A 26906-nucleotide genomic window follows, 5' to 3' on the forward strand; every position below is an offset into this window, starting at 1 on the left:
ACATATTGTTTCTCAGTTTTAATATGTTTGAATTCTCCATCATAACTTTCATTGGAGTTGCCTTCCACGTCTTGCCATGTTGAAATGTTGTCTCTTTCATGACCTTTCATGAACAAGGCTGCACAGTGGCGCAGCGGTAGAGTTGTTGCCTTACAGCGAATGTAGCGCTGGAGGCCCGGGTTTGATTCCGACTACGGGTGCTGTCTGTACCGAGTTTCCCCGTGACCTGCGTGGATTTTCTCCGAGATCTTTGGTTTCCTCCCACACTCCAAAGACGTGCAGGTATGTAGGTTAATTGGATTGGATTGGATTGGATGACCTCTATTGTCATTCAAAAAAAAATTTGAATGATATGTGGTTGCCATGCAGTCATGACAGTAAAGAGCACAAGACACACAATTACATACGTTTAACATAGACAACCATTACAGTGAGGGGGTACCTGGAGGAGTCACTGTGATGGTTGTCTATGTAATCACAGTGTCATCACAGTGACTCCTCCAGGAACCCCCTCACTGTGATGGAAGGCACAGAAAAGTCTTATCTCCTCCTTTTTATTTTCTCCCGCGGTCAGACAGTTAAACTGCTGCTTTGAGGCGATCGTGGCTCCCGATTTTTGAAACCCATGCCGGGCGATGGAAGGTGCCGCGGCCGAGCCACGCAGGGCAATGAAGATCCTGCGAACGGGTTGATCGAGCCTTGCGATTCGAGGCGATCGAAGCTGCTACGGCTGGAGCTCCCGAAAGCCGGTTGCCAGCCAGGGACCGCGAGCTCCTGATGCCGCAGTCCACAGAGCCTGCGGCCGAAGCCTCCTAAGGTAGAGTCGCAGCCGCGGTCACAGCGCCACCACAGCCTCCGAAAGTCGGCCAGCTCGGAGATGGTAAGTCCAGGCCCTGCGACCGGAGCCTTCAAGGGCGATCCCAGCTGGTGGCCGCCAACTCCACGGAGTTAGGCCATAGCGCGAATGGAGATACGACACGGAAAAGGGTCGCATCTCCGTTGAGGAAGAGATTTTTTAAAAAGGTTTCCAATCCAACCCCCCCACCACCCCCCACATAATACACAGCTAAAGATAGGCTATTACATACATCTAACGCTAACAAATAGACAAAGAAAGAAGAAAGACAAACAGAAAGTCGGCAGGGCAGCACCGCCACTTCCGGAGCTTGGTAAATATAAGAATTGTTCCTAGTGGGTGATAGTGTTAATGCTAAAGTGCAGCGATCGCAGGTCGGCGTGGTCCTGGCGGGCTGAAAGGGCCTGTTTCCGCGCTGTATCTCTAAACTTTGGACTGCACTTTTTGCCAACTATGACTAGAATTAGCTGTGTCAACAGCCTTGCTGTGTTTTCTTACAATGTAGAAGGGAACTGTTTTGGCCTATTGAGATTATAGTGTGTAGGTTCACAGCATAATATCTGCCTCCATCACCACCTTTAGAAGCGTGTTCCAGGAACACACCATTCACAATATGTAAAATAATTGCCCTGTACATGTCCCCTAAATTTTGCCTCACTCCCCTTAAACCTATGCCATCTAGTCTTTGACATTTCCACTTTGGGAAACAGGTTCTCCCTGTCTATAAACACAAAAAGGAGGAGTAAATCAGTGGTCAGGCAGCATCTCTGGAGAAAAGGAATAGGTGACATTTTGGGAAGGGTCTTGACCCAAAATGGCGCCTATTCTTTTCCTCCAGAGATGTTGCCTGACCCGCTGAGTTACTCCAGCTTTGGTTTAAACCAGCATCTGCAGTTCCTTCCTACACTTCTCCGTATCTGTGCCATCTGTACCTTCCCATTCATGCAGTATTTTTCCCTCCATCCTATTCTCCCCACAGTCGATCAACTCCCCCCTGATTGTTCCATTATCCTGTACATGAGAGGTAGTTTACAGAACCCACACGTCATTGGGATGAGGAAGGGGAAACGTAGTTATCGGTAGAATGTGCAAACCTCACACAGACGCTGCAGAATGTGGGGATTGAGCCCTGGACACTGGGACTGTGAGACAGCAGTTCTACTAGCTGTTCCCCAGTACTGACTGCAGTGAATAGATTTAAGAGTGTTCAGGAGTGTTAGATTTGTTCTTGAAAGTTGTTTTGTAAGTTGCTTTAGCAACTTCCCTTTGTGTCAATGTATTTTTCATCATGTCAGCTTATTGTTTATTTTAAACTAGAGATACAGTGCAGAAAGACAGAGATACAGCCCACCGAGTCCACACCGACCAGTGATCCCCGCACACTAACACAATCTTACACACACTGGGGACAATTTTTATATTTATACCAAGCCAATTAACCTACAAATCTGTACATCTTTGGAGTGTGGGAGGAAACCCAAGATGTCAGAGAAAACCCACGCAGGACACGGGGAGAACGTCCTGGACCAACTAATTGAAACTGCGGCCAATGAACCACCAAAGCCTCCACTTCCTTAGAAGACTAAGGACATTTTTGGCCTTTGTCCCATTGATTCCAGCTACACCACGCTGCTTCGGAAATATCGCCAGCTCAATCAAGGACCATTTCATCACCAGTCATTCCCTCTTCTCCAGCCTCTTCATTGCTCTTTCTCTGTAACTTTTTTATTTAGTTTAGTTCAGAGATACAGTACAGAAACAGGATCTTCGGCCCACCGAGTCCGTGCCGACCAGCGATCGGCAGTATTACCATTATCTTACACACACACTGGGGACAATTTACAATTATACTAAGCCAATTAACTTACAAACCTGCACGTCTTTGGAGTGTGGGAGGAAACCCGAGCTCCTGGACAAAACCCACGCAGGTCAAGGGGAGAACGTATAAACTCCATACAAACGAGCTCCTGTAGTCTGGATCGAACCCAGGTCTTAGGCGCTGTAAGGCACAAACTCTACTATTATGCCACTGTGCGTGGCTGAGGGACTGGTGCAGGGGGCAGGGATTCAAGTTTCTGGATCATTGGGACCTCTTCTGGGGGAGGTATGACCTGTACAAAAAGGACGGGTTGCACCTGAACCTGAGGGGAACCAATATCCTGGCGGGGAGATTTGCTAAGGCAACTGCGGTGACTTTAAACTAGTACGGTTGGGGGGAGGGACTCAAATACAGATAGCTAATAGGCAGTGTGTGAGGCAGGAGGCAGAGAAGGGAAACACTCAGGCCCAACATGTAGGACAGAAAGAAGTGAAAAGAAATAAACTGAGAATAAGAGGTGATGGGTCCCTTAAATGTGTATATTTTAATGCTAGGAGCATTGTAAGAAAGGTGGATGAGCTTAGAGCCTGGATTGACATCTGGAAGTATGATGTTGTGGCAATCAGTGAAACGTGGTTGCAGGATGGTTGCGATTGGCAATTAAATATTCCAGGATTTCATTGCTTCAGATGTGATAGAATCGGAGGGGCAAGAGGTGGAGGTGTTGCATTGCTTGTCAGGGAAGATATCACAGCAGTACTCTGGCAGGATAGATTTGAAGGCTCGACTAGGGAGGCTGTTTGGGTGGAACTCAGAAATGAGAAAGGCTTAGCAACACTTATTGGGGTGTATTATAGACCGCCAAATGGGGAACGAGAATTGGAAGAGCAAATATCATATCATATCATATATATACAGCCGGAAACAGGCCTTTTCGGCCCTCCAAGTCCGTGCCGCCCAGTGATCCCCGTACATTAACACTATCCTACACCCACTAGGGACAATTTTTACATTTACCCAGCCAATTAACCTACATACCTGTACGTCTTTGGAGTGTGGGAGGAAACCGAAGATCTCGGAGAAAACCCACGCAGGTCACGGGGAGAACGTACAAACTCCTTACAGTGCAGCACCCGTAGTCAGGATCGAACCTGAGTCTCCGGCGCTGCATTCGCTGTAAAGCAGCAACTCTACCGCTGCGCTACCGTGCCGGTAAGGAGATAGCAGATATTAGTAGTAAGCACAGAGTAGTGATTGTGGGTGATTTCAATTTTCCGCACATAGACTGGGAATCACATTCTGTAAAAGGGCTGGATGGTTTGGAGTTTGTAAAATGTGTGCAGGATAGTTTTTTGCAGCAATACGTAGAGGTACCTACCAGAGAAGGGGCAGTGTTGGACCTCCTGTTAGGAAATGAGACGGGTCAGGTGACGGAGGTATGTGTTGAGGAGCACTTTGGGTCCAGTGATCACAATGCCATTAGTTTCAATATAATTATGGAGAAGGTCAGAACTGGACCAAGGGTTGAGATTTTGGATTGGAGAAAGGCTAACTTTGAGGAGATGAGAAAGGATTTAAAAGGAGTGAAATGGGACATTTTGTTTTATGAGAAGGATATAATAGAGAAATGGAGGACATTTAAAGGTGACATTTTGAGAGTACAGAGTCTTTATGTCCCTGTTCGGTGGAAAGGAAAGAATAATAAGTTGAAACAGCCGTGGTTTTCTAGGGAAATTGGACACTTGGTTCGGAAAAAGAGGGAGATATACAATAAATATAAGCGACAGGGAGTAAATAAGGTTTGTGAGGAATATAAAGAATGTAAAAGGAATCTTAAGAAGGAAATTAGAAAAGCAAAAAAAAGATATGAGGTTGCTTTGGCAAGTAATGTAAAAGTAAACCCCAAGGGTTTCTACAGATATGTCAATAGCAAAAGGATAGCGAGGGACAAAATTGGTCCATTGGAGAGTCAGAGTGGACAGCTATGTGCTGAGCCGGAAGAAATGGGGGAGATATTAAACAATTTCTTTTCTTCGGTATTCACCAAGGAGAAGGATATTGAATTATGCGAGGTAAGCGAAACAAGTAGAGTAGTGATGGAAACCATGAGGATCAAAGAAGAGGAGGTACGGACACTTTAAAAAAATATAAAAGTGGATAAGTCTCCAGGTCCTGACAGGATATTCCCTAGGACATTGAAGGAAGTTAGTGCAGAAATAGCAGGGGCTATGACGGAAATATTTCAAACGTCATTACAAACGGGGATGGTGCCGGAAGATTGGCGCATTGCGCATGTTGTGCCCTTGTTTAAAAAAGGTTCTAAAAGTAAACCTAGCAATTATAGACCTGTTAGTTTGATGTCTGTGGTGGGAAAATTAATGGAAAAGATACTTAGGGACAATATATATAAACATATGGATAAACAAGGCCTGATTAGGAACAGTCAACATGGATTTGTGCCTGGAAGGTCATGTTTTATTAATCTTCTTGAATTTTTTGAAGAGGTTACCAGGGAAATTGATGAGGGCAAGGCTGTGGATGTTGTCTATATGGACTTCAGTAATGCATTTGGCAAAGTTCCACGTGGAAGGTTGATTAAGAAGGTTAAATCGTTGGGTATTAATAGCGAAGTTGCAAGATGGATTCAACAATGGCTGAATGGGAGATACCAGAGGGTAATGGTTGACAACTGTATGTCAGGTTGGAGGCCAGTGTCTAGTGGAGTACCCGAAGGATCTGTGTTGGGTCCGCTGTTGTTTGTCATTTACATCAATGATCTGGATGATGGTGTGGCAAATTGGATTAGTAAATATGCAGATGATACTAAGATAGGTGGTGAAGTTAATAATGAAGTAGATTTTCAGTCTACAGAGAGTCTTGGGCCTTTTGGAAGGGTGGGCTGAAAGATGGCAGATGGAGTTTAATGCTGATAAGTGTGAGGTGCTGCATTTTGGTAGGACAAATCAAACTAGGACGTACAGGGAAAATGGTAGGGAATTGAGGAATGCAGTGGAACAGAGGGATCTGGGAATAACTGTGCCTTGTTCCCTGAAGGTGGAATCTCATGTGGATAGGGTGGTGAAGAAGGCGTTTGGTATGCTTGCCTTTATAAATCAGAGCATCGAATATAGAAGTTGGGATGTAATGTTAAAATTGTACAAGGCATTGGTGAGGCCGAATCTCGAATATGGTGTGCAGTTCTGGTCGCCAAATTATAGGAAGGATGTCAACAAAATAGAGAGAGTACAGAGGAGATTTACTAGAATGTTGCCTGGGTTTCAGCACTTAAGCTACAGAGAGAGATTGAACAGGTTGGGTCTTTATTCTTTGGAGCGCAGAACGTTAAGGGGGGGACTTAGACAATAGACAATAGACAATAGGTGCAGGAGTAGGCCATTCAGCCCTTCGAGCCAGCACCGCCATTCAATGCGATCATGGCTGATCACTCTCAATCAGTACCCCGTTCCTGCCTTCTCCCCATACCCCCTCACTCCGCTATCCTTAAGAGCTCTATCCAGCTCTCTCTTGAAAGCATCCAACGAACTGGCCTCCACTGCCTTCTGAGGCAGAGAATTCCACACCTTCACCACTCTCTGACTGAAAAAGTTCTTCCTCATCTCCGTTCTAAATGGCCTACCCCTTATTCTTAAACTGTGGCCCCTTGTTCTGGACTCCCCCAATATTGGGAACATGTTTCCTGCCTCTAATGTGTCCAATCCCCTAATTATCTTATATGTTTCAATAAGATCCCCCCTCACCCTTCTAAATTCCAGTGTATACAAGCCCAATCGCTCCAGCCTTTCAACATACGACAGTCCCGCCATTCCGGGAATTAACCTAGTGAACCTACGCTGCACGCCCTCCATAGCAAGAATATCCTTCCTCAAATTTGGAGACCAAAACTGCACACAGTACTCCAGGTGCGGTCTCACCAGGGCCCGGTACAACTGTAGAAGGACCTCTTTGCTCCTATACTCAACTCCTCTTGTTACGAAGGCCAACATTCCATTGGCTTTCTTCACTGCCTGCTGTACCTGCATGCTTCCTTTCATTGACTGATGCACTAGGACACCCAGATCTCGTTGAACTCCCCCTCCTCCTAACTTGACACCATTCAGATAATAATCTGCCTTTCTATTCTTACTTCCCAAGTGAATAACCTCACACTTATCTACATTAAACTGCATCTGCCATGTATCCGCCCACTCGCACAACCTGTCCAAGTCAGCCTGCAGCCTTATTGCATCTTCCTCACAATTCACACTACCCCCCAGCTTAGTATCATCTGCAAATTTGCTAATGGTACTTTTAATCCCTTCGTCTAAGTCATTAATGTATATCGTAAATAGCTGGGGTCCCAGCACCGAACCTTGCGGTACCCCACTGGTCATTGCCTGCCATTCCGAAAGGGCCCCATTTATCCCCACTCTTTGCTTTCTGTCTGTCAACCAATTTTCTATCCATGTCAGTACCCTACCCCCAATACCATGTGCCCTAATTTTGCCCACTAATCTCCTATGTGGGACCTTGTCGAAGGCTTTCTGAAAGTCGAGGTACACCACATCCACTGACTCTCCCCTGTCAATTTTCCTAGTTACATCCTCAAAAAATTCCAGTAGATTTGTCAAGCATGATTTCCCCTTCGTAAATCCATGCTGACTCGGAATGATCCCGTTACTGCTATCCAAATGCTCAGCAATTTCGTCTTTTATAATTGACTCCAGCATCTTCCCCACCACTGATGTCAGACTAACTGGTCTATAATTACCCGTTTTCTCTCTCCCTCCTTTCTTAAAAAGTGGGATAACATTTGCTATCCTCCAATCCACAGGAACTGATCCTGAATCTATAGAACATTGAAAAATGATCTCCAATGCTTCCACTATTTCTAGAGCCACCTCCTTAAGTACCCTGGGATGCAGACCATCAGGCCCTAGGGATTTATCAGCCTTCAGTCCCATCAGTCTACCCAAAACCATTTCCTGCCTAATGTGGATTTCCTTCAGTTCCTCCATCACCCTAGTTCTCCGGCCCCTAGAACATTTGGGAGATTGTGTGTATCTTCCTCAGTGAAGACAGATCCAAAGTAACGGTTTAACTCGTCTGCCATTTCTTTGTTCCCCATAATAAATTCCCCTGCTTCTGTCTTCAAGGGACCCACATTTGCCTTGACTATTTTTTTCCTCTTCACGTACCTAAAAAAACTTTTGCTATCCTCCTTTATATTATTGGCTAGTTTACCCTCATACCTCATCTTTTCTCCCCGTATTGCCTTTTTAGTTAACTTTTGTTGCTCTTTAAAAGAGTCCCAATCCTCTGTCTTCCCACTCTTCTTTGCTATGTTATACTACCTCTCCTTAATTTATATGCTGTCCCTGACTTCCCTCGTCAGCCACAGGTGTCTCTTACTCCCGTTAGAGTCTTTCCACCTCTTTGGAATAAATTGATCCCGCAACCTCTGCATTATTCCCAGGAATACCTGCCATTGCTGTTCTACCGTCTTCCCTGCTAGGGCCTCCTTCCAGTCAATTTTGGCCAGCTCCCGCCTCATGCCTCTGTAATACCCTTTGCTATACTATAATACTGACACTTCCGATTTTCCCTTCTGCCTTTCCATTTGCAGAGTAAAACTTGATAGAGGTTTTTTAAATTTTAAGAGGGACGGACAGAGTTGACGTGGGTAAGCTTTTCCCTTTGAGAGTGGGGAAGATTCAAACAAGGGGACATAACTTCAGAATTAAGGGACAAAAGTTTAGGAGTAACATGAGGGGTAACTTTTTTACTCAGAGGGTGGTGGCTGTATGGAATGAGCTTCCGGTGGAAGTGGTGGAGGCAGGCTCGATTTTATTATGTAAGAGTAAATTAGATAGGTATATGGATGGGAAGGGATTGGAGGGTTATGGTCTGAGAGCAGGTAGATGGGACTAGGTCAGAGAAAGTGTTCGGCATGGACTAGAAGGGCCAAACTGGCCTGTTTCCGTGCTGTAATTGTTATATGGTTATATGGTTATATATGTGCTGCCCAATTGTAACCCTAACATTGTAATGCTGTAACACTGTATTCTGCACTGTATTCTACTTTTCTCTTCACACTACCTGTTGTAGTATGTCATTGTACCCATGTGTAGTAGGGTTTGATTTGACTGACAGAAAGCAACCAAAAGCTTTTCTCTGTATCACTGTACACATGACAATAATAAACAATACAATTATGTTGATATATTAAATCATGAGAAGCATAGCTAGGGTAGACAGTCACTACCTTTTTCTCAGGGTGGAAATGTCAAAGCCCAGAGCGCAAAGCTTTAAGGCGAGAGGGACAATGTTTAAAGGAGATGTGGAGGACAAGTTTTGTTACAGAGAGTGGGGGTGCCTGGAACGCACTGCTAAGTTGGTGGTGGAACATATGATAGTAACATTTAAGAGGTTTTTAGATAATCACATGGATTAGTTCAATGGTGCTTCATTTATATGGGACAGGAGCTTAGTTTATTTTGCCATCATGTTCTGCACAGACATTGTGGGCTGAAGGGCCTGTATCTGGGCTATACTGCTCCATGTTTAACAGTGACCCCCTCATGGGGAAGAGTGACCCACTCTCGCACAAGAGGAAACATCCTCTCTGCATCCACCCTGCCAAGAACTCTTCTCTCATTCCTCCTACTAAAGTAGAGTCTTGTACACTTCCCCACATTATCTAGCCAAGCCATTTATACGTTGTACAACATTGAGCCCCCACACCGATCTCATCAGTGTACTATTGGCGGACTCGATCCACCCGGCGAACAACCGCGCCGCCGACCAGGTCCGACGCCCTCCAGAGGACTCCAGAGAAGCCGGGCGGCGAGCTATGCCTGGGCCGAAGGAGCCTCAGCGGTGGCGATGGGCGGCAGCGTGGGCCTGGGTGTGTGGGGCCTGGTTGGGGGTGGGGCCTGGCTGGGGTGGGGCCTGGCTGGGGTGGGGCCTGGCTGGGGGTGTGGCTTGGCTGAGGGTGGGGCCTGGCTGGGGGTGGGGCCTGGATGGGGTGGGGCCTGGCTGCGGGTGGGGCCTGGCTGCGGGTGGGGCCTGGCTGGGGGTGGGGCCTGGCTGGGGGAGGGGCTTGGCTGGGGGTGGGGCCTGGCTGGGGGTGGGGCCTGGCTGGGGGTGGGGCCTGGCTGAGGGTGGGGCCTGGCTGGGTGGCAGTGGGATCCTCGGCTCGGTGACGGGGGGGCCTGGGTGACGGCGGGAGCCCTCGGTGGGGGTGGGGCCTGGGTGGGGGTGGTGGGAGCATGGGTGATGGTGGGGCCTGGGTGACGGTGGGGCCTTGCAATCAGCGGTCGATGAGCGTGAGGGGGGAAAGGGGAAGGGGAAGTCAATGGGGACCCGGCGTGGGGAGACCGCCGTGCCGGACGGTGGGAGAACAAAGGGGGAACCGGTCTGGGGGAGGGGGGCACTCTAGTTTTAGAATCCCCACCCCAGGGAATAAACCTGCCTTTGTTTGTTTGTTTGTTTGTTTGTTTGTCCGGTCGTTGTGGTGAAGATGCTGTGCTATTTTCACGTTTTCGTGTACCTTTTGTGTTGTGACCGTTGGGAGACCAATTTCCCTCCGGGGATGAATAAAGTTCTAGTGTATCAAATCATATCGTACCATCAAGTTCATCTAACCAACCAGAGAAAGGCATGTTTAAGGCCATTCTCCATTTTTTTGTGAGACAAGCATCTTCTTTTCACACCATCACGTTGCAGCTCCTACCGTTTTATTTTCCTCATTAGCTTTTGATGAGGCACCTTAACAAATGCCTTCCATAAATCTACATACAATAACATCACCTGTTACTTCTTTAAAAAAAACTCCAATAACTCAGTCAAACATGGCTGCCTTTCCACCAAATATGTAGACAATTGATCATCTTGAAATTCTTTAAGTTTCCTATCGAAAAGGTTTAATAACTGCTTCAAGCATTTTCCTTATTACAGATTTCAAACATATGCAGGCACGGTGGCACTGCAGCAGAGTTGCTGCCTAACAGTGTTTGCAGTGCCAGAGACCCAGGTTCGATTCAGACTACAGGAGCTGTCTGTACAGAGTTTGTACGTTCTCCCCGTGACCACGGGGGTTTTCTCTGAGATCTTCAGTTTTCCTCCCACACCAAAGACTTACAGGTATGTAGGTTAATTGGCTTGATAGAAATGTAAATTGTCCCTAGTGTGTGTGTGTAAGATAGTGTTAATATGCATGGATCGCTGGGTGGGCCGAAGGGCCTGTTTCCACACTGTATCCCTAAACTAAACTGCCTGCATGGTCCTTTTTGGATAAAGGAATGAAGACAGAAGCACAAAGTTACAGGCAGCGTTCTAAACATCATTCAAATATCTTCTTCAGAATTTATCGTTTAAACAGCACAGTGGTGCAGCTGGTCCAGTGGTGTCTGCATCACAGTGCCGGAGACCTTAGAACATAGAAAATAAGCGCAGGAGGAGGCCTTTCAGCCCTTCGAGCCAGCACCACCATCCATTGTGATCATGGCTGATCATCTACAATCAGTAACCTGTGCCTGCCTTCTTCCCATAACCCTTGATTCCACTAGCCCCTAGAGCTCTATCTAACTCTCTTTTAAATTCATCCAGTGATTTGGCCTCCACTGCCCTCTGTGGCAGAGAATTCCACAAATTCACAACTCTGAGTGAAAAAGTTTCTTCTCACCTCAGTTTTAAATGGCCTCCCCTTTATTCTTAGACTGTGGCCTCTGGTTCTGGGAACTCCACAGATAGACCCAGGTTCAATGCTGACCTCCGACGCAGCCAGTTCCACATTGTCCTGCCTCTCCGCAACAAAAGCTTAAACCCGTGCTCTGGTGCACTCTTGTGCACGACAGCTCACAGACAATTTCTTCCCTCACCTTCTCCCCTCTAGCCAGGGTGCCTGGGTTTATAAGGAGTCGGCTGATGAGGTTCAGGTGGCCAAACCAATACCAGCTATTTGGATCTGGCCGTGACCAATGATGCTGTCAGCCAGTGATCGGGATCAGACAGAGCCCAAAGAACCAGGGATAGAATTAGCAGTCACTTGGACGAATGTAGATTAATGAGAGAAAGGCAGCATGGATTTGTTGAAGGCAGTTGATTAAGTGCTACACAATGGGTTTACAAAACACCAATGTAAATCCCAACAGCTTTATTTTTTTTTTAAGTACATGGTAATTATAAAAATATAAGAGATTCACGAATGCGTGTTGTCATCCTTGCCTAGTCTGGTTTAGAGTTGACCTCAGACCAATCTGCTACGATGAGATTGATTTTTGTCTGCCCTCTCTACTCCTTTGTGTTAAACCACTCCGCGATGTTGGATACCTCCAACACATAGACTTCAACAGATCACAAAGGTTTCTCACCATCATATATATAAGGGCGGATATCATTGGTAATAAAGGCAGGTTGAAAGTCCTGTGAGTGAGATAGCAGCCCGCACAAAATCATGGCTTTTCATTCATCTGCCCCTGATCTGAAGGGCACTCTGGACACCAATGCTCAGTGTTAAATCCTAGACTTAACAGACAAGCATCACGACACTGTTACTATTATTGCGTTGCTGATTATTTTGTGACTGATTGCAATGTAGAATGGTACAGCACAAGAACGAGCCCTTCGGCCCGCAATATCTAGGCTGAATATGATGCCAAGAACATCTCTTGTCTACATGCGCATGATCCCTCTCCTTCCATTCCCTGCATCTCCATGTGCCTATCCGATATCCTCTTAAATGCCTCTATAATATCTGCCTCAGCCACTAACCCAGGCACTCACCAGCCTCTGTGTAAAAAAAGTTTCCTCCCACATCTCCTTTAAACGTTGCCCCTCTCACCTTTACAGCGATGCCCTCTAGTATTTGATTTTTCCATCCTGGGAAAAAGGTTCTGACTGTCTACCCGATCTACGCCTCTCATAATTGATATACTTCTATCAGGTCTCCCCTCAATCTACGACATTCAGGAGAAAACAATCCAAGTCTGTACAACCTTTCCCTGTAGCTAATATCCCATAATGCAGTAGATTCTGGTGATGATTTAGGACTGAGGTGAGAAAAAGCATTTTCACCCAGAACAATGTGAATCTGTGGAATTCTCTGCCACAGATTGCAGTGGAGGCCAATTCACTGGATGTATTCGAGAGTTGGATATAGCCCTTAGGGCTAATGGAATCAAGGGATATGGGGAGAAAGCAGGAACAAGATACTGATTCTGGATGATCAGCCATGACCATATTGAATGGCGAGCTGGCTCGAAGGGCCGAATGGCCTACTCCTGCCCCTATTTTGTTTCTTTGTTTCTAATCTCCTCAGCACCCTTTCCAAAGCCTCCACATCCTTCTTGTAATGGGCTGGCCACAACTGCACGCAATACTCCAAAGGCGGCCAAAGCAAAGGTTTACAACGCTGCACCAGGACATGCTAAATCTTATTTTCAATGCCCTGACCCCTGAAGGCAAGCGTACCACGTGCCTTCTTTACTGTTCCAGTGCACACACCGTGCACTTATTTTCTGCGAATCCTTTGCAATCTGTTTCAAGGTTGGAAAAAATGTTCCAGTTTTCTGTCAATATTTCAGAGAGGGCATAAGAAGGTAAAAGGTGAGTAACGCAAGCAAGAGAACAGGAGAGAACTAATTAACAGGGAGATAGCAAACCAACAGGTTCCTCGAGAGAAGGAAACACCCATTGGGTTTGTACTTGGCAAAGTAAGGTGTCACTGAAAGTTAACCAGATGAGCAAAATCTACTTCTAGTACATTCAATTCTCTTCTTGATTATAATGACTATACAGAACATCTCCTCCATTGATCAGAGCAGTTAATTATAGATGACTTTCTAAAAATATTAAACTATTTCCAAGGAGAAAATTCACTCCCGTAAATAGACACGAGATGTCTGGAGTAACTCAGTGGGACGGGCACCATCTCTGCAGAGAAGGAATGGGCGACGTTTCGGGTCGAGACCCTTCTTCAGTTGGCTGAAGATGGTCTGAAGAAGAAGGGTCTTGACCCGAAACGTCGCCCATTCCTTCTCTCGAACGATGCTGCCTGTCCAGTTACTCCAGCTTTTTTTTTTGTGTAAACCAGTTCCTTGCTACACATTCACCCCTGTAAGTCTGTGGCCAATATCCACCATCAAACTCCCGAGGTGTCAACTCAGAGACCCCTTTGCAAGAAACATACAGATGTAGAGGGACAGGCAGGGGGTGGAGTTATTTGTAAGCTCGTCCATGCAACAATATTATCGGGTATTTCTCTGAATCTCCAGTTATAAACTGCACCTAAAGGCAGCGATGACTTAGGGGAAACAAGCCGACTCGACTCGTGGTCTCAGGGGCAACAGAAAGCGAGTGCGATTGTGAATAAAACAGTGAGTAAGGATTAATATTACGCAACGCTGTACTTTGGATCAGCCAGTTGAGAGTTGCCAGAGACGTTTTCTTTGCGGTGAACTCAACGACCGGGAAGTTAAAACCTTCCCTCAGATCGGTAAGAACCAGATTGTGGTCGCAAGACAAAATGTCGCATCGACTCTACCTTATATTATTAGATGAACGGTTTAGCTTCGGGATCTTTCTTGAGAATTTAGGAAAACTGCTCGTGCCAAAAAATATTGTGGTTTGTCGAGTTGGGAGTTAAATCAGCATCTGAGCCTGAGGTGAAGGCAACATGAAACAGTTCTAAATTCTGAAGGAAGGTCCCCACCCTAATCGTCGCCTCTCTCTGCCCCCTCCCAACCCCCAGATGCTGCCTGACATGCTGAGTTACCCCAGCACTTGGTGTTGTTCCTCGTAAGGAGTTCCTGGGGTCTCCACAATTCTTCGATGTTTTGCATTGGATTTGCACGCAACTTCCGTTCCCAAACCTCACTGCCCTGCAGTTGTAAAGGCTCAGTTTCATCAGTTATCATGGTTTGAAACAAGTGCATCTTGTGTATTCTTCGGCAGAACTGGGAAACCGAGAGCTTTCTGCTGTCTCATTCAGGACCGCACACATAGTGAGTGTGTGTGTCGCAGTTTGTGCGGTTGCGCGGCGGTAGAGTTCTTGCCTCACAGCGCCACATTCCCGGCTTCGATCCTGACTATGGTTGTTGTCCTTACAATCTGTACGTTCTCCCTGTGACCACGTGGATTTCCTCCGGGTGTACCAGTTTCCTCCCACACTTCAAATATGTACAGGTTTATAGGCTAATTGGCTTGGTAAAATTGTCAATTGCCCCTCGCGTGTGTCGGATAGTGTTAGTGTGCGGGGATCTCTGGTCGACGTGGACTCGGTTGACCAAAGGGCCTGTTTCCCAGCTGTATTTCTAAACTAAACCAAACTAAACTAAACACGCACCACACCACCAGTCCGTCTACACACCACACTGCCTCGGAAAAGCAGCCAACATAATCAAACACTTGTCCCACCCCGCTTCTCTCTGTTTCTGTCCGGCTGAATGACAGAGGATCTAGGGGGTAGAGGAACTGAAAGAAATTTGCAATAGGCGAGAAATATTATTGGGGAGACTGATAGGACTGAAGGTTGATAAATCCCCTGGGCCTGATGGTCTGCATCCCAGGGTACTCAGGGAGGTGGCTCGACAAATAGTGGACGCATTGGTGATCATTTTCCAATGTTCAATGGATTCAAGATCAATTCCTGTGGATTGGAGGATAGCTAATGTTATCCCACTTTTCAAGAAAGGAGCGAAAGAGAGAAAACGGGGAATTACAGACCAGTTAGCCTGACATCGGTGGTGGGAAAGATGCTGGAGTCAATTATTAAAGAGGTAATAACGGTGCATTTGGATAGCAGTAAAAGGATAAGTCAGCATGGATTTATGAAAGGGAAATCATGCTTGACTGATCTTCTGGAATTTTTTGAGGATGTGAAGTAAAATGGATGAAGGGGACCCAGTGGAGGTAGAGTATCTAGACTTTCAGAAAGCCTTTGATAAGGTCCCACATGGGAGATTGGTGACTAAAATTAGAGCACATGGTATTGAGGGTAGGGTGTTGATATGGATAGAAAATTGGTTGGCAGACAGGAAGCAAACAGGAGTAAACGGGTCCTTTTCAGAATGCCAGGCAGTGGCGAGTGGAGTGCCGCAAGGCTCGGTGTTGGGGCCGCAACTGTTTACCATATATATTAATGATTTGGAAGAGGGAATTAGAACCAACACTAGCAAGTTTGCGAATGACACAAAGCTGGGTGGCAGTGTAAACTGTGAAGAGGATGTTAGGAGGTTGCAGGGTGACCTGGACAGGTTAAGTGAGTGGGCAGATGCATGGCAGATGCAGTATAATATAGATAAATGTGAGGTTATCCAGCTTAGCAGCAAAAACAAGGAGGCAGATTATTTCAAAGGTGTTAGGTTAGGTAAGGTGGAAGTGCAGCGAGACCTGGGTGTCCTTGTACACCAGTCACTGACAGTTGGCGTGCAGGTACAGCAGGCAGCGAAGAAAGCTAATGGCATGTTGGCCTTCATAACAAGAGGATTTCAGTATAGGAGTAAAGAGGTTCTTCTGCAGTTGTATAGGGCCCTGGTAAGACCTCATCTGGAATATTGTGTACAGTTTTGGTCTCCTAATTTGAGGAAGGACATCCTTGTAATTGAGGCAGTGCAGCGTAGGTTCACGAGATTGATCCCTGGGATGGCGGGACTGTCATATGAGGAAAGATTGAAAAGACTAGGTTTGTATTCACTGAAGTTTAGAAGGATGAGAGGGAATCTTATAGAAACATATAAAATTATAAAAGGACTGGACAAGCAAGATGCAGGAAAAATGTTCCCAAAGTTGGGCAAGTCCAGAACCAGGGGCCAGTCTTAGATTAAAGGGGAGGCCGTTTAAAATTGAGGTGAGAAGGAACTTTTTCACCCAGAGAGTTGGGAATTTGTGGCATTCTCTGCCACAGAGGGCAGTGGAGGCCAAATCACCGGATGGATTTAAGAGAGAGTTAGATAGAGCTCTAGGGGCTAGTAGAAACAAGGGATATGGGGAGAAGGCAGGCACGTATTACTGACTGTGGATGATCAGCCATGATCACAACGAATGGCTGGCTCGAAGGGCCGAATGGCCTCCTCCTGCACCTATTTTCTATGTCTATGTCTAAGGCTTGAAAGCGCGCACCAACAGACCCAGGAACATCTGCTTCCCTTCTGTTATCAGGCTTCTGAATAGTTCTTCCACAAGCTTGAGGTCTGATTCGCCTCCACACATTGTGGACATTGGACTTTGTCTATGGAACTAATGCGCTACAATTCTGAGAACTATATTCTGCAATATGTACCTTCCCCCTTGCTCTATTGATTGTACTTTGCTTGAACTGATTGTAACTAAGTATGGTACATCTGATCTGATATGGGAAACATGCAAAACAAATATTTTCACTGAACATCGCCAATAATAAACCTAAACCTTAAACTAAATAACATATCTGCCGCAATACTCGTTCCACAACTTTCTGGTATGTTTATCTTTAGCCACCACCCCTGTTTGTAAATGGTAATATTTCAGGTATAAGGTAGCCATCTTTGCAGCTCACACTTACAGTCATTTCCTCTTTGGGGTTTGACCATATCCCTCTACATTCAGCATGGACAGCAGAGGATGCTGTGCTGCTACAGCGGCCCTGTTGCAAATACCTGTGAATGGTGTGGGTTGAGTAAAGGTGCTGTCTCCCATTCTCACCCCGAGAGATTGAGATGGGCAATCAATAGACAATAGGTGCAGGAGGAGGCCATTCGGCCCTTCGAGCCAGCACCGCCATTCAATGTGATCATGGCTGATCATTCTCAATCAGTAACCCGTTCCTGCCTTCTCCCCATACCCCCTGACTCCGCTATCCTTAAGAGCTCTATCCAACTCTCTCTTGAATGCATTCAGAGAATTGGCTTCCACTGCCTTCTGAGGCAGAGAATTCCACAGATTCACAACTCTCTGACTGAAAAAGTTTTTCCTCATCTCAGTTCTAAATGGCCTACCCCTTATTCTTAAACTGTGTCCCCTTGTTCTGGACTCCCCCAACATTGGGAACATGTTTCCTGCCTCTAACGTGTCCAACCCCTTAATAATCTTATACGTTTCGATAAGATCTCCTTTCATCCTTCTAAATTCCAGTGTTTCCAAGCCTAGTCGCTCCAGTCTTTCAACATATGATAGTCCCGCCATTCCGGGAATTAACCTAGTAAACCTACGCTGCACGCCCTCAATAGCAAGAATATCCTTCCTCAAATTTGGAGACCAAAACTGCACACAGTACTCCAGGTGCGGTCTCACTAGGGCCCTGTACAACTGCAGAAGGACCTCTTTGCTCCTATACTCAACTCCTCTTGTTATGAAGGCCAACATTCCATTGGCTTTCTTCACTGCCTGCTGTACCTGCATGCTTCCTTTCAGTGACTGATGCACTAGGACGCCCAGACCTCGTTGTACGTCCCCTGTTCCTAACTTGACACCATTCAGATAATACTCTGCCTTCCTATTCTTACCACCAAAGTGGATAACCTCACACTTATCCACATTAAACTGCATCTGCCATGCACCCGCCTACTCACACAACCTGTCCAAGTCACCCTGCAACCTCATAACATCTTCCTCACAGTTCACACTACCATCCAGCTTTGTATCATCTGCAAATTTGCTAATGGTACTTTTAATCCCTTCATAAAAGTCATTAATGTATATTATAAATAGCTGCGGTCCCAGCACCGAGCCTTGCGGTACCCCACTAGTTACTGCCTGCCTTTCTGAAAGGGACCCATTTATCCCCACTCTTTGCTTTCTGTCTGTCAACCAATTTTCTATCCATGTCAGTACCCTACCTCCAATACCATGTGCTCTAATTTTGCCCACTACTCTCCTATGTGGAACCTTGTCAAAGGCTTTCTGAAAGTCAAGGTACACCACATCCACCGGCTCTCCCCTGTCAATTTTCCTGGTTACATCCTCAAAGAATTCCAGAAGATTAGTCAAGCATGATTTCCCCTTCGTAAATGCTGACCCGGAACAATCCTGTTACTACTATCCAAATGCTCCGCAATTTCATTTTTTATAATTGACTCCAGCATCTTCCCCACCACTGATGTCAGACTAACTGGTCTATAATTTCCCGTTTTCTCTCTCCCTCCTTTCTTAAAAAGTGGGACAACATTAGCTACCCTCCAATCCACAGGAACTGATCCTGAATCTATAGAACATTGGAAAATGATCACTAATGCGTCCACAATTTCTAGCGCCACCTCCTTAAGTACTCTGAGATGCAGCCCTGGGGATTTATCAGCCTTCAGTCCCATCAGTCTACCCAACACCGTTTCCTGCCTCATGTGGATTTCCTTCAGTTCCTCCGTCACCCTAGGATCTCTGCCCACTAGAACATCTGGGAGATTGCTTGTATCTTCCTTAGTGAAGACAGATCCAAAGTACCGGTTCAACTCGTCTGCCATTTCCGTGTTTCCCATAATAAATTCCCCCGCTTCTATCTTCAAGGGACCCACATTTGCCTTGACTATTTTTTTCCTCTTTACATACCTAAAAAAGCTTTTACTATCCTCCTTTATATTATTGGCTAGTTTACCCTCGTACCTCATCTTTTCTCCCCGTATTGCCTTCTTAGTCATCTTCTGTTGCTCTGTCCCAATCCTCTGGCTTCCCACTCTTCTTTGCTTTGTTGTACTTCTGCTCTTTTATTTTTATGCTGTCTTTGACTTCCCTTGTCAGCCACGGGTGTCTCTTACTCCCCTTGGAATCTTTCCTTCTCTTTGGGATAAATTGATCCTGCAACTTCTGCATTATTCCCAGGAATACCTGCCATTGCTGTTCCACCGTCTTCCCTGCGAGGGCCTCCTTCCAGTTCATGCCTCATGCCTCTGTAATCCCCTTTGCTGTACTGTAATACTGACACTTCTGATTTTCCCTTCTCCCTCTCAATTTGTAGAGTAAAACTTATCATATTGTGATCACTGCATCCTAATGGCTCTTTTACCTCGAGTCCCCTTATCAGATCAGGTTCATTACACAACACTAAATCCAGAATTGCCTTCTCCCTAGTAGGCTCCAGTACAAGCTGTTCTATGAATCCATCTCGGAGACACTCCACAAACTCTCTTTCCTGGGGTCCATTACCAGCCTGATTTTCCCAGTCTACCTGCATGTTGAAATCTCCCATAACCACCGTAGCATTACATTTGCGACACGCCAATTTTAGTTCCTCATTCAACTTGCACCCTATGTCGAGGCTACTGTTTGGGGGCCTGTAGATAACTCCCATTAGGGTCTCTTTACCCTTACAATTCCTCATTTCTACCCATACTGATTCTACATCTCCCGATTCTATGTCACCCCTTGCAAGGGAGTGAATATCATTCCTCACCAACAGAGCGACCCCGCCCCCTCTCCCCACCTATCTGTCTTTTCTATACGTTGTGTACCCCTGAATATTCAGTTCCCAGCCCTGGTCCTCTTGTAGCCATGTCTCAGTGATTCCCACAACATCATACTTGCCAATGTCTAACTGAGCCTCAAGCTCATCCACTTTATTTCTTATACTTCGCGCATTTAAATACAACACTTTAATTTCCGTATTCACCTCCCCTCTCACACCGGTCACAATTGGCCCTGACCTTACTCTCTTATCCCTTCTAGAACTACCCTCCCCTCATTCGAGAGTCCTTTGCAATTTCTCCTGTATTTGCTTCCCCTTTAACTCCATCTCCATATTCCCAGTTTCTGTAAGGACTTGCTGCTTCTGGGTAAGTAACCCTAGACTTTATCATTCCATCACTCCGTGTTCCACGGCTCTGTGCATTGCAAAGTCCTGCTCCTTGACTGATTGAAAGATACGTCATGGAAATGTATTGGGCCCTTCTCCCCATCAGGTCCATGCTGCCTAATGATGACAGGTTCGCCCTAGTCCCATGTTATCAAGTTTTTTACATCCACTCCCTACACACTAAGGACAATTGTACAAAGGCCAATTAACTTACAAACCTGCACTTCCTTAGGATCTAGGAGGAAAACTGGAGCTCCCAGAGGAAACCCACATGGTTACAGAGAGAACGTGCAAACTCCACACAGACAACAACCCCGAGGTCAGGATCAAACTGGGGTCTCCAGTGCTGAGAGGCTGCTGCACTACAGCTGTGCCACTGTGCTGTCCATTCTGTTAGAACGTACTGCTGTTGGGTCTTCAGAGCCAGAGCTCACTGATGCAACACTCCTTGATACACTGCCCTATGCATTGCAAAGCTTTGTTCCTTAAACTACGTTGCAGTTCCCTATTCATATCATATCATATCATATATATACAGCCGGAAACAGGCCTTTTCGGCCCTCCAAGTCCGTGCCGCCCAGCGATCCCCGTACATTAACACTATCCTACACCCACTAGGGACAATTTTTACATTTACCCAGCCAATTAACCTACAAACCTGTACGTCTTTGGAGTGTGGGAGGAAACCGAAGATCTCGGAGAAAACCCACGCAGGTCACGATTCCTACTCGATCTTGTCACTCTTTGAACACCGACCAAAAGCATGAACTAGAAACATCATCTGGTTGAGTGGTTGAGTGGAAAAGCCTATTCCCACTTCCAATTCACATTTGCATGTCATCCAAATTCAGCTCTGAGAAACGACCTGAGGCACACATTTGATGTAGTTTAGTTTAGAGACACAGAGCAGAAACAGGCCCTTCAGGCCATGAGTCTGCGCCGACCAGCGATCCCCGCACACTAACATTGTCATACACTAGGGACAATTTATCATTTTTGCCGAAGCCTATTAATCTACAAACCCGTATATCTTTGGAAAGTGGAAGGAAACCGGAGCACCCGGAGGAAACCCACACACGTCACGTGGAGAACGTATCAAATCTGTACAGAAAGCACTGGTGATCAGGATGGAGCCTGAGTCTCTGGCACTGTAAGGCAGCAACTCTACCGCCCCAATTCATATTTGCATGACGTCCAAATAAGAATATGAATGCACCTCAAGCACAAATTGCCGGAGCAGGTCACTGAGGTAGGGCCTATCGCAACGTTGAAGAAACAATTAGACAGGTACATGGATAGGACAGGTTTAGTACACATCCACTGTGCTCTCCTACATCAACAGGTGTGTGGAGAATGTCACAGAGGACAAGAAGATAAAAACGTTTCCTAACCGGAAACCATGAATGAACAAAGAGGTACAAAATCTTTTAAGAGCACGCAATAATGCCTTTAAATCTGGGGACAGTGTGGCATACGTTGTTGCCAGGTCAAACCTGAAAAAAGGCATAAAAAGGGCGAAAGACCTCCACAGGCAACGCGTGGAAGACCACTTCAACAGCACTGACACCAGAAGCATGTGGCAAGGCAACAGGGATATCACTGATTACAAGAGCAATCCTGCCTGCCCCCACAGTGATGTCACACTGGCCAACGAGCTCAACACCTTCTGAAGAAGGGTCTCGACCCGAAACGCCACCCATTCCTTCTCTCCTGAGATGCTGCCTGACCCGCTGAGTTACTCCAGCATTTTGTGATATCAACAATACAATACAATACAATATATCTTTATTGTCATTGTACAGGGGTACAACGAGATTGGGAATGCGCCTCCCATACGATGCAATAATTTAATTAATTTAAACAACCACAACCCAACGAAACAAATTGTAACAGTTTTAAGACAGAATAAAGTGCAAGTAGATCTGTGCCGGATCACTGTGCGATGTGACCATCCGGCTCAGCAGGACCGGTTCATAGCAGCTATGGCCCTGGGGATGAAGCTGTTCCTGAGTCTGGAGGTGCGGGCGTAGAAGGCCTTGTATCGTCTGCCCGAAGGAAGGAGCTCGCACAGACTGTTGCAGGGGTGTGAAGAGTCTTTGTGGATGTTGGTGGCTTTTCTGAGGCATCGTGTGTTGTAGATGCCCTCCAATGCTGGTAGCTGTGTTCGGTGGTCCTCTGAGCTCTCTGGACTACCTGTTGAAGAGCTTTCCTTTCTGCCTCCATGCAGCTGAGGTACCACACAGGGATGCCATGTGTTAGGATGCTCTCTATGGTGCAGCGGTAGAATGTCGTCAGCAGCTGTTGGGGTAGACCAGACTTTTTCAGTGTTCTTAGGTAGAACAATCGTTGCTGTGCCTTCTTTGCTCGCTTTGAAACCGGCAACAACACCATGAGTGGAAAAAGTCCGGCCTCGGAGGATGAACAGGTTCTCACGCCGAGCACACATGATGTACAGCGCGCGCTGCAGAGGATCAACCCACGCAAGGCTGCAGGCCTGGACGGAGTCCCAATACGGGTACTTAAGGACTGTGCTGACCAGCTTGCTGAGGTATTGACAAAGATCTTCAATCTGTCTCTACCTCTGGCAACCATCCCGAAGTGCCTGAAGTCAGCCTCCAGAGTGCCGGTGCCGAAAAAGGCAAACATCACCAATCTGACCGCTTACTGCCCGGTTGCCCCCACACCGATAATTATGAAGTGCTTTGAAAGGTTGGTCCTCTCCCACATCAAAGCCACCATCCCTGCCTCACTAGACCTACATCAGTTTGCAATCAGAGCAAATAGATCCATAGAGGACGCCATCTCTCTGGCTCTTCATACCGTCCTGACTCACCTGGAGAGACAAGGCACGTACGTGAGCATGCTATTTATACACTATAGCTCTGCCTTCAACACAGTAATCCCCACCAAGCTCACCTCCAAACTCCACCAGCTAGGCCTCAGCTCGTCAATATGCAATTGGATCCTGAATTTCCTGACTGAACGCCCTCAGGCAGTGAAAATGGTCCTCCACAACCACCCTGAGTACCGTCACACTGCATGGTTGTGTACTGAGCCCCATCCTCTACTCCCTCTTCACACATGACTGTGTTCCTGCATTCGCCACCAACACCATCGTCAAATTTGCAGATGACACAACGGTGATCGGGCTGATCACCAACGGCGATGAATCAGCCTACAGAATGGAGGTGCAGAACCTGGCGAGCTGGTGCTCAGAGAACAACCTGTCCCTAAACACAACTAAGGAGCTAATCATCAACTTTAGAAGGTCACAGAAGGCGGGATACGCTCCAGTCTTCATCAACGGGGACAGAGTGGTGAGAGTGTCCGGCTTCAGGTTTCTGGGCACACACATTTCAGAGGACCTCACATGGTCCACTAACACCGCTGCGCTGGTCAAGAAAGCACAGCAACGGCTATTTTTCCTGAGAATGCTTAAAAAGGCCGGTCTGCCCCAACAGTTACATATGACCTTCTACCGCTGCACCACAGAGAGCACACTGACATACGGCATCTATGTGTGGTATATCAGCTGCATGGCAGCGGATAGGAGAGCTCTTCAGCGGGTCGTCTGTAGAGCGCAGAAGATCATTGGGATACAGCTGCCAGCCCTGGAGAACATCTACAATGCACGCTGCCTCAGGAAAGCCACCAGCATCTACAAGGACTCCACACACCCATGCCACCGTCTGTTTGAACTACTCCCATATGGCAAACCTTACAAGGCCTTCTACGCCCGCACCTCCAGACTAAGGAACAGCTTTATTCCTACAGAGCTAGAGCTGCTCTGAATCGGACCAGCTGAGAGCCCGCCATGTTCTGTCTCTGCCCCCAGGGTCATCTGGCACAACTGCATGAACATTTTTTCCACTTTACCTTGTTTCCTTCCCCAACCTCCCCCCTTGTTGTTTTCATTTTCGCCGCGATTTATTTATTTATTTTATAGCATCGATATGGAAGTGGCATTCTTAATCTCGTTGTACTTGTACAATGACAATAAAGATATTGTATTGTATTGTATTGTATTGTAGAGGAATATGGGCCAAATGCAGGCAGGTGGGACCAGTGCAGTTGGTCGGTGTGGGCAGGTTGGACCAAAGGGCCTGTTTCCACACTGTGTGATTCTATGACACACATTTGATTTGGTTAATGTAATGTCAAGAAAATGCACAGCTGTTACTAAATTTTCATTTTGCCAATGTTTGTTGCTTACAGACATATCTGATCAATTCTACAACAGGATCGGTGCAATTATCGATTTCCAGCATGGGTAATCCTGGATGGACAGGCAGAGTTGCATTTGTTCTTTGCGTCACCATCACCTTGTCTTCTCCGATTATCCGAGCGGCTAGAATATTGGTCGTGCCCGTTGATGGGAGTCACTGGATCAATATGAAAATACTGATAGAAGAGCTGCTCCTTCGTGGCCACAGCATCACTGTGCTCAGTCAGTCAACGTCCTGGTATATCAAAGAGAGCCCAGACTTGTATCAATCCATTATGATTGACATGCCAAGAGGATCTGAAAATTACAACGTGATGGAAAATATTATACAAAAGACATTGGAAAACTTACAGAAAGGCTCGACAGTCTGGGGCAAAATTAATCTCCAATATGAAATGTTTAGGTTTATATTTGAGTGCCATCAGTGGGTGAAAGAGTTTAACAAAGCAATATTCGAAAACAACAGCTTGTTGAACCAACTCAAAAATGCAAATTTTGAGTTATTACTTACAGATCCGGTATTTGGAACGGGTCCAATGCTTGCTTATTATTTAAAAGTGCCACTGGTGTACAACGTTCGATGGTTGGTTGGTGGAGAAGGCCATTTACTCACTGCCCCCTCACCACCTTCTTACATCCCACTCACTGGCTCAAGTTTCACAGACAACATGAATTTTCTCCAAAGAACACAAAATGTCCTGCAATCTCTTAATGAGCTACTGATCGTAGAGTTTTTGATCTACCCGCTTTATAATGAATTCTGCCATCGGTATCTGGGACCAGACACGGACTTCAAGTCAATTCTCCTCAGAGCTGATGTGTGGTTGATGAGGGTGGATTTTGTGTTTGAATTCCCAAGACCCACCATGCCAAACATTGTGTACATCGGAGGCTTCCAGTGTAAACCAGCACGGCCTCTGGCGGCAGAGTTTCAGGAGTTTGTCCAAAGCTCAGGGAAGCACGGACTTGTTGTCATGTCATTGGGAACTATCATCAAATCCTTGCCAATGGAGATTACAATGAAGATAGCAGAAGCTTTATCTCAAATCCCCCAGAAGGTTATCTGGAGATATGATGGCGAGACCCCTCCCAACATAGGGAATAATACACTGCTGGCAAAATGGATCCCTCAGAACGACCTGCTGGGTCACCCCAACACACGAGCCTTTGTTTCACACGGAGGCACCAATGGCATTTACGAAGCCATCTACCATGGGGTGCCAGTGGTCGGCATGCCTCTGCTTTTTGACCAGTTTGACAATGTAGTCAGACTCGCATCTCGAGGGGCAGCAAAAGTTATCAACGTTGCAACCATGCACTCCACAGATCTGTTGCAGGCACTCAACGAGGTGATAAACGGCACATCTTATGGTGACAACTTGAAAAGACTCTCCGCTCTCCATCGGGACCAGCCAGAGTCTCCAATGGAGAGGGCCGTTTTCTGGGTTGAGTACGTTGCCCGACACAAAGGAGCGGGGCATTTGCACCCACTATCCCACCGACTCCCCTGGTACGCTTACTATTGTGTAGATGTGATGATCTTTCTGTTGTCTGTGTTACTCCTGCTCACTGTGCTGGTGGTTGGAACAATGAAGAAACTTTGTCGTGTTGTTTGTAGGAAAAAGCAAAAGTCGGAGTGAGATTTTTTTCCATTGGTATATTTTGTACTTTCAAATTAATCAAATAAAGTTTTTCATGCATTTGATCCACAGGGTCTCCTTTCCACACAACATGAACTTAGCAAAGGGTGCTAATAAAAGCCAGATAGGTTAGTGAAATAATAACCTTGGTGCATTGATATGCAGATGATTAGTGTAAATAACTGAACCACATTTTAGTGAAGCCTTAAGTTTACTGACAGTTATTCACAATTAGGTTACCTTTTGTTATCTGGCCACAAACCTTTGGGATTCACTGACAGGGTGGACCTTTACTGCACTATTCTCTCTTCCAGTCAATCATGCCAACCCTCACCCTCAATCTGTCAGCACGTTTGCCTTCATTCCAGTACCCCATTATTGTCATGAAGTATCACAGTGAGTCTCCTTCAGGCTTTAGAGATACAACGCAGACACAGACCCTTCGGCCCATTGAGTCCGCGCCGACCAGCGATCGAGATAGACACAAAATGCTGGAGTAACTCAGTGGGTCACGCAGCATCACTGGAGAAAAAGATTAGGTGACGTTTCTAGTAGGAACCGTTCCCAAACCCCCATACTAGCATTATCCGACACATTAGGGACAATAT

General features: G+C 46.3%; 1 protein-coding gene across 6 annotated transcripts; it reads left to right on the forward strand.

The window, feature by feature from the left end:
* Positions 1-706: 706 nt before the first annotated feature.
* LOC144609091 (UDP-glucuronosyltransferase 2C1-like) lies at positions 707-26310 on the forward strand. 6 transcript variants are annotated; one of them, XM_078427473.1, is made up of 3 exons: positions 10740-10817; positions 13949-14169; positions 24649-26310. In XM_078427473.1, exon 3 carries the CDS (start codon positions 24700-24702, stop codon positions 26296-26298), a length of 1599 nt encoding a protein of 532 aa, XP_078283599.1. In that variant the 5' UTR covers positions 10740-10817; positions 13949-14169; positions 24649-24699; the 3' UTR covers positions 26299-26310. The 6 variants fall into 6 exon arrangements, with proteins under 6 accessions (XP_078283602.1, XP_078283598.1, XP_078283603.1 ...); XM_078427476.1 differs by lacking the exons at positions 10740-10817; positions 13949-14169 and adding an exon at positions 707-817; XM_078427472.1 differs by lacking the exons at positions 10740-10817; positions 13949-14169 and adding an exon at positions 712-880.
* The last annotated feature ends 596 nt before the right edge of the window (positions 26311-26906 follow it).

The sequence above is a fragment of the Rhinoraja longicauda genome, chromosome 33 (genome assembly GCF_053455715.1).
Source record: "Rhinoraja longicauda isolate Sanriku21f chromosome 33, sRhiLon1.1, whole genome shotgun sequence".
Classification (NCBI taxonomy): domain Eukaryota; kingdom Metazoa; phylum Chordata; class Chondrichthyes; order Rajiformes; family Arhynchobatidae; genus Rhinoraja; species Rhinoraja longicauda.